General features: G+C 40.6%; 1 protein-coding gene across 3 annotated transcripts in view; it reads right to left on the bottom strand.

Moving 5' to 3' along the window:
- Window positions 1-7,502: 7,502 nt before the first annotated feature.
- The window catches only part of PRCP (prolylcarboxypeptidase), a 78,508-nt gene continuing 76,979 nt past the window's right edge, over window positions 7,503-9,031 (bottom strand). For all 3 annotated transcript variants that reach the window (XM_019643566.1, XM_019643565.1, XM_019643567.1), the window contains one exon: window positions 7,503-8,253. In XM_019643566.1, the coding sequence (XP_019499111.1) occupies window positions 8,037-8,253 (217 nt within the window). In that variant the 3' untranslated portion in view covers window positions 7,503-8,036. The remainder of the gene's footprint in view (window positions 8,254-9,031) is intronic.

Genomic DNA, 9,031 nt, shown 5'->3' with positions numbered 1-9,031 from the left:
TTTTTTTTTGTATGGTATGAAATAGGGATATAACTTTATTCTTTTTCAAGTGAATATCCAGTTTTCCCAGGATCATTTCTTCAAAATACTATCCTTTCCCCAATGAAGTATCTTGGCACTCTTGTCTGAAAATCAATTGACCATACATATAAAGGTTGAATTCTGGACTGCCAGTTCTCTTCCACTGATGTATCATATTTATCTTTCTGCCAGTAGTACATCGTATTGATAACAGAAGCTTTATAATAAGTTTGAAACTATGAAGTATGAATTTGAAACCAGGAACTATGAGTTCTTCAAATTTGTTCTTCTTTTTCAAGGCTATTTTGGCTATTCTGGATCCCTTGCATTTTTATATAAATTTTAAGATGAGCTTGTCAATTTCTATAAAAAAAGCCAGCTGGGGTTTTCAATGGGATTGTACTAAACTTGTAGATCAATTTGTGGAGTACTGACACGTTAACAATATTACCGCTTCCACAAGTACATGAGACATCTTTCCATTTATTTAGATCTTTAATTTTTTCCAACAATGTTTTGTAGATTCCAGTGTATACTTCTTACACTTCTTTTGTTGAGCTTATTCCTGAGTACTTTATTCTTGATGCTATTGCAAATTGAATTGTTCCCTGGTTTATTAACTCCACACATACATAGATTGGTTTAGAGTTTACAAAGCCTTTTACATTTGACCATGATATTATAACAATCCTGTGAGGAAGGTTTAATTACAATTCTAAAAGAATTTCATCTATAAAATAGATGAAAAAAACTAATGCCCAGAGAGAAGTTAAAAGGCTGGCCCAAATCATTCAGCTAGAAATGGCAAATCTGATATATAAACTCAGGTCTTATAACCCTAGCCCAATGCTCGATTTTATACTACACTGCATTTCAAGGACATGTGATTGCTGTTGGAAATCAACAGCACATACCCTCCTGACTTGTGTGGTGCAGAGTAGGAAGAGCACAAGCTTTGGGATCAGACATACCTGGGTTCTAGTCCCAGGTGTCTCTCTCTCTCTCTTCCTAATCTCACTGAAGCTTAGATTCCTCAGGATAAAATAGGGACTGAAATACCTGGATTTAAGTACCTGACCCATGGCAGGTATTAGGTCACTTTCCCCTTATATGGTACCTATACATCTTGGTATATCTTTACCTACATATCACTTGAAATCACTTAAAGAACATTTTTATGTATGTTCTGACATTTGTTAATATACATTCCATTTTGCAGATATTGTTACAAAATCTGAAATAACAAATCTTCAAGGTCACAGTATCAGATATATGAAATTATTTCCCTACTTTGCATTATCATTAAAAAACTTACCATATAAGTATAATCTATACAGACGACTATCAAATAATGTCTCTAGCCACGACCTTTCCCCTAAACTTCAGAACCAAAATTCAGCTGTCTACACTTTTTTACAAAACTTCTCAAACTTACCAGGTCTAAAAGAGAGCCCTTGATTCTCCCCAACTCCCAACCTGCCCCTCCCTCTATCTTCCCAATCTCTGTTCACAGCAACCCCATCCTTCTAGTTGCTTAGGCCAGAAAGTTTAGTGCTACTCTTAATCTTCTCTTTCTGTTTCACCCAGTCTGTCAACAAATCCTGTCAGTTATATATTCAAATATATCCAGCATTTGAACACCTCTCACCACATCCACTGACACCACTCTGGTCCAAGTCACCACTATCTCTAGCCTGTAGAGTCTTTTGCTGATCCTCCTGCTTCTACTCTTGTCTCCCTGCTATCAATACAACAGTACTTTGATTTTATNGTATTCTCCAGGTTCCTGAACAACGCTTTGTGCCTTGTAGCTCTGTAAGTAAGTGAAGGAAAAGTCGAATTCTCAATTACCATTTTGGAGAGTTAGTATATATATATATATATATATATATATATATATATATATATATATATATGTATTTAACTTTATTTAAACCATTATTTTCCAAACTTGCTTAACTATGGATCTTTCTACTATATAATATATAAGTCATTGGCATTTTGTTGGACACCTGTGTTCTAAGAAACATTGTGTGATATATACTGTGTTGGCTGAACTGCCCTGCCTCCATCGCAAACAGTGTATCTCTGAAGCCATGTTTTCATGACCTTAACCCTCCCTAACCACTTGAGAGATGTGGGTCTGTGAGGTAATGCAGCCTCTGGGGTCTAAGGATACCACTCTGGAAGTCACCATGGGCCCTGTGCAAGCAAAGAACAGGAAGCTGGTCTGCAGAGAGAAGGAAGCAGCCATGGGGAGAGAAATGTTAGGCGAGGGTCCCATACTCAAATGGGATCAGGCAGGACAACATGAGTGAGGTGAACTGAAGGGACCTACCTGTGTGCAGATGCTAAAATTCAGAAGTCTTTCTATTAATGGTTCTCAAAGTGTGATCCCCTAGCATCACTTGGGACCCGGTTAGAAATGCAACTTCCCAGGATCCACCCTAAGACATATTCAAATGCTTGGGTGGGGCTCAGCAAACAATGTTTGAACCAGCCCTTCGGGTAATTTTATGCACATGCACTCTAGACTGCTGGCCAAACTATAAACATCTGAGGAACAAATCTCTCCCACAGGCTCAACTGGTGATAGCTGTTCAATTTGTGAAAAAGAGAAATAGCACTCTTGACTTTTAATGACTTCCCAGACTCCAGTTCCATTCCCTCATGATTCCCAGTTACCCAAGTCTTGGAGCTATTCCTGTAGTTTCAATATATTCCCTCTTTTGCTTAAACTGGTTTGGTGAGGTTTTATTTCTTGAATCCAAAGATTAAGCTACGCCAATAAAATGAAAACCACTATAAATAAGTGTGGATTCAAGGCCTGGTTCTTCCAAAAATGAGCTGTGAGGCCTTATGCAAGCCCTTTCTCTCTGTGCAGCGATGCTATCATCTATAAATGATGGGGTTGGCCTGGATATCAGAGGTGCCTTCATTAACTAATATGCTAGGCTAGATATTGACTCCTCTGGATAATCTCTTGACTCTATAGAACTCTTAAGAAAGATAACTAATTTTCTTTAGTTCTATCCATTGACTCCAGGTAAAATAACAAAATCAGAAAATAAAATGCACCCCAACTCTGTCTCTCTTTCCCAGTCTTTCCAAAGTATCATCGATTAATTAGAGGGATGCTTTAAATAATGTTGATTTGATGTTCCAATTCTTTTGCAATTTAAATTGTCAGCAGAGACAACCAAGATGGCACAGTAGGTAAACGCTGTGTTTACCTCCTCTCACAACCACATCAAAATTACAACTAATCTACAAAACAACCATTATTGAAAATCAAGCTGAACTTCATGAAGCCTTTCAGCTAATGACACGCAGAAGCCACCTCCAGACTGGTAGGAAGGTCAGAGACACGGAACAAGCTGGTTCCACACCCGCGTGGGACCATTAAAGATTGGGAGGGTGCGAAATCCCAGCCCCACCCCAAACCAGGGCTCCAGTGCGAGGGACAGAAGTCCCCATAATTTTTGGTTGTGAAAACCAGCGGAGATTGTGACTGAGGGAGACTGAGTGCAGCTGCACTCCCAGGCGCTCCTCTTAAAGGAACTGTGCGCGGACTTACCACCAACGGAATCACTCACGCTGAGCTCTGGCACTGGGGCAGCGGCTGGAGAGGCAGCAGGGACATATGGTGGGGAATTGAGTTGTCTGGCTTGGGACAGGTGCTGGAGAAGTGGCTTTCTCCTGGAGGGGGAACTAGCAGTGGCCACTGTTTCTTTGCTGATCCCTCCCTCTTCTGGGCATGTGAACACAGGTGGTAGCCATATCTGAGTCTCAGCAGTTCATTTGTCACACCCTGGTGATTAGAGACCTGGCCCCGCCCAACTGTCAGGCACACCCAGGTTGCTTTCAGTGGCTTTTTCATGCAGACCACCTGCCTTGGCTCAAGCTGCAGACTTTCCTAGACTCTCAAATGTCCATGTAACCTAGACAAGCAGCATTTGGCTTGAGTGTGTCCTGTTCCTCTAGCTGAGCAGCCCTAAACCGGCACTAGCAGCAGCCGGACTTGGTTCACAGCTTGGCCTCTCAAGGCGCTTCCAACCACGGCATGGGTGTTAACCATCTGTGGATTTCTTTCTGGCTCTCACTAGGTGGCCCCAGGTGGGGCAGGGCTGTGGCTGAACTTGACCTACAGTGGATCCCCTCCAAGGTGGTTCTGGGGCTGGCACCCCCAGTGGCCAGCTTCAAAATGAACTGGAACATCATCCAGCCACTTCCTAGACTGACACACCCAAGGGGCAGATTGGGCAGGCACCAGAGTCCTGCTGAAACAGATCCTGCTCCGTAGGGTCAGCCCCTGCACAACAACTCTTCCACTGTAGTCAAGGCCAGTCTTCCCAACCAGTGAGCCCAAGAGTAAGTCCCTCACACTGATGTGCAATTATCAACGAAGGCTCAACTACAAGAGGAGGGCACACACAACACATACAAGGGACAGACCTGGAGTGTATGGTTCAGGTGACCAGAAAGACTATGCCACTGAACCCCACAGCACACCACTACATAAGGTCATTCTACCAAGACCAGAAGACATCGCAGCCCTACCTAATACATAGAAACACAGGGAGACAGACAAAATGGGGAGACAAAGAAACATGTCCCAAATAAAAGAACAGAACAAAGCTCCAGAAAATGAACTAAGTGAAATGGAGATAAGCAATGTATCAGACACAGAGTTCCAAACACTGGTTATAAGAATGCTCAGTGATCTCAGAGAGAACTTCGACAGAGAGATCAGAAGCGTAAAAATGGACATGGAAACCACGAAAAAGAACGAGTCAAGAATAAAGGATACAATAACAGAAATAAAGAATATATTACAGGGAACCAACAGAATCGATGAAGCAGAGGATCCAACCAGTGATGTAGAAGATAAGGTAGCAGAAAACACCCAACCACAACAGCAAAAAGAATCCAAACAATTGAGAAGAGTTAAGGGGCCTCCGGGACCATATCAAGCATACCAACATTTGCATTATAGGGGTACCAGAAGGAGAAGAGAGAAAGCAAGGAATTGGAAACCTACTTGAAGAAATAATGACAGAAAATTTCCCTAACCTAGTGAAAGAAATAGACATACAAACCCAGGTAGCACAGAGAGTCCCAAACAAGATGAACCCAAAGATGCCAACACCAAGACACATCATAATTAAAATGCCAAAGGTTAAAGACAAAGAGAGAATCTTAAAAGCAGCAAGAGAAAAGCAGTTAGTTACCTACAAGGGAGCCCCATACACCTGTCAGCTGATTTCTCAACAGAAACTTTTCAGGCAAGAGAGTGGCAGGAAATATTCCAAGTGATGAAAAGCAAGCAACGACAATCAAGATTGCTCTATTCAGCAAGGCTGTCATTTAGAATTGAAGGACAGATAAGGAGTTTCCCAGACAAGAAAAAGCTGAAGGAGTTCATCACCACCAAACCAATATTACAAGGAATCTTAGAGGGATTTCTTTAAGATAGGAGGGGGGTTAAGGATGGGAAGAAGGGGAAGGGATTAAGAAGCACAAATTGGTTGCTATACAGTAGTCATGGGGATGTAGGGTATAGCATAAGGAACATACTCAATAATATTGTAATAACTAGGTATGGTGCCAGATAGCTACCAGATCTATCAGGGTGATAGATGGGAGTAGAGTTGGGGGTGGGGAGAGGGGGGTGGAGGCATTAGGAAGTGAAAATTTGTAGTAATACAGTATGGGGAATAGAATCAACAATGTTGTAAAGATTATGTAAGGTACCAGATGGGCACTGGACTTATCAGATGATCACGTCATAGACTGTGTAGATGTCTGACCAATGTGCTATACACCTGAAGCTAAAGTAGAATACTGAATGTCAGCTATAACTAAATATATAGGTATATATAGTGATGGGATGTGGAGTTCAGCATAGGAAGATAGTCGATGGTATCGTAACATCTACATAAGATGTCAGAGGGGTAGTAGCTTGGGACTGGGTTATCACTTTATTAGGAGTTTAAATATCTAAATATTATATTGCTTTGTACACCTGAAACTAATAAAAATAAAAACAACCTCAACACCAATTATGTAATGGTGTTGAATGGAATATGGAATATATTAAAAAGTATTATTTGCATCCAAAAAAATTTAATGTCAGCATATTATAATTAGGCTAACTTTAGTTAAGGTTGCTGTCTGTCATGAAATGTATATAAAAAAACATGTACATAGGACAAAATTATACTTGCAAAAAAATAATCATTTTTTGGGCAATTTTTCTCTTCACAAAAAATGCAGCTCATCCAAAGAACTAACATCAAATGAAGTGGCAAACTACTTTAAAGATTTTAAATAAGTAAAAGGTTTCAAGGAAAATATTCTAAAATCAATAGTATCCTAAAATAAACAGTAAGAATATCCTCTATTAAGCCCATATACCCTGCATTATATAACTTTTTAGTTGACAAAGTATACTGTTTTGACCCTTAAATTCCCACCCTAGCAGACTTTTCTCTGATGCTGAAATGAAAATAGTGACCAAATGCTTTGATGGACAACTCATTACAATGAGAACTGAAGGCTTCTGAAACTAGACAAAGATTTTTCTGTATCTCCCAGATGCTAGGGAAAATAAAGGAAATATTTCAGTCTCTCACCCAAGAATTAAATTTATATCTGCACTTAAAAAAACAAAATAAGTGCTTTAGAATGATCAAGATCAAGGTACAGTTTTTAAAAAGCAGAAAGTGTTCCCAAGGCAGGATGAAGAAAAAAAATTTTTTGAGAGAAAATAAAAAGAAACAAGGGGAGAAAAAAATCTTCCAACAGAGTAGAAACTGTTAGTCTCTCTCTGTGCCCCTGAAAGGTTTTGATCCAACCCTATTTGTTATCCTAGAAAAGCTCTTCTGAAGAAAGGTTTCAGTGTAAGAACTGCTTGAAAGCCAACCCTTTGGAAATAGGACTGGCTTGGCCATTTATTAATGTCAAATATGCTGCCCGCATGAATTAGTCAGCTTGTCTTTTGGAAGCCATACAGAAAAGTTCTCATGCACCTGCCTCTTAGTGTCCTGACACTTCTGGTTTTAATGACAGCAGCAACCACCACCAGAAAACAAAATTTAAAAACTCAAAATGCTGAACATAACTACATTCTACTTTCTGAATAGTTGATTCAACAATTTTTAAAGGCTTCTTACTAAAGTATCGTCATTGACCACAGCATATAAAAGCTTTCTCTGATGTAAAAGGAAAAGCAAAACAGAGTCATTTTCCTAAATTGGCAAAATGTACCCAAATTACTACAAAACTGACCTTAGAAACAAAGAGAAGTGGAGCTGAAAAAGGCCAGATTTCTTACTGGCAGTACCACAGTGGCAAATATCCCAGAACTAAGAGAAGCTACGAAGAAGAGAGAAAATTAAAGGACTTTCCAAAAACAGCCAACCCCAGTGCACATAGCATTCCCAACAGCTGGAGTGAGCCTCAGAAGCAACACACAGGTATAAGGTCCAGCCTTATTCTTTATTTACAGCACAGTTCAAAGACATTAAATCAAGTACAAAAGAAATGGCTCCTATTTTCTGGGTTGGCATCGGACATCCTTTTTACCAGCCACAATTGCATCATTTTTATCTGTCTTCTACTTTTCCTTTTGGGAGGGCAGAGGTGGGGAGTGACAAATGGGCCAGAGACTTCAATCTCAAAACCAAGAGGAATCCCTGCTTGCAGAGAAACAAAGGAATGGACTCTCCCTCCTGTGAAAGGCAGTCAGGAACTCTGCTCCAGTTTTGAGGGCCACTGATAGTGTGGGAAAGCTGCCATGAAGAGATTCTTCCTGGGAGTGGCACAAAGATGGTGAGGACCTGGGGTGTGGAATGGCTGCCGTCACCCTCACCCTACCCTCTCTTCTATCTCAACCTTTGCCCACCAAATCTAATGATACACAAGGGAAACTAATTACATGTAGAAATCCAAAGTGAACGGGAATGTGGGTGAACTGAACATAAAAGAAGAAACTGAAAAGGGTCAAAAGTTGCTTAGTGCTTCTTTCTTCGACTGGCATAGAAATCTCCGATCCACTGCTTCATGTATCTGACTTCCAAGGAGCGGGCTAATAGCACAGTCTTGGGATCATAGGCATTGTTGGCTCGGAGATCTAGATGATGGGCCCCGTCGGGGATAGTGATGGCAACCAAGGTGTCCGTGATGTCCTTGGTTACTCCACCTCCTGACCAGGGGTCTAGGTCACCATTGCTAAGTGAGGGAAAGAAGAAAAAATAGGATGGTTAGTTTATCTACTACACCCAGGTAAGAAAGGAGAAACCTATTTTATATATAACATCTGAAATTACAAGCTTAGAACCAGGGATTTGATCTGAAGATCTAATCTGTCATAAAGGGGCTTCATACTGGAGTTCTACAATACTTCTGTAACCAAGGGCAAGAAACAGGACCAGAGAGAAGAGTGAAGGTGGTGCCCCATGAATCACCCCAGGTAGTATCATGACTTGGAATTTAGAAGCCTGGATTCCAATCCCAGCTTCATTACTCAAAAGCCATATGATCTTCCTCATCTGTAAGACAGGGATGCCAAGGCCTCCCCCATGAGGCTCCTGTAAGTGTTAAACCAGACGGCACAGGTGGATGTGTTTAGTAAGTACAGGTGGCAGGCACATAGGAGCCCCTCAATTAATGCTGGTTTCTTTCTTTCCCCGGACCCAACTATCAAAGTGATAAAGAAACACTTCCATTTTTGAAAATGCTAATTATCTTTTTAGCTCTTAAAAACAAAAAACAACAACAACAAAAATCCCTTCATTTTTCTTATAATACAGCACTTTGGGAAACAGGGTGGTAGAACTGAAAAAATTCCTCTGAATCTTAATCAGAAAATTTGATCGTTACTCAAAGATCCCCACTTTACATCAGCTTTTAAAGTTAAGGAAATGCTGTTAGGTTACTAGTCTTGGCTGGTCACACAACACATTTCAGAATGATGTAAACAGGATCAGTCACTGATACAGGCTATTTA

Source organism: Hipposideros armiger, unplaced genomic scaffold (genome assembly GCF_001890085.2).
Source record: "Hipposideros armiger isolate ML-2016 unplaced genomic scaffold, ASM189008v1 scaffold_79, whole genome shotgun sequence".
Classification (NCBI taxonomy): domain Eukaryota; kingdom Metazoa; phylum Chordata; class Mammalia; order Chiroptera; family Hipposideridae; genus Hipposideros; species Hipposideros armiger.
Note: the sequence above shows the minus strand (reverse complement) of the source record. Positions and strands in the feature narration are given on the sequence as shown.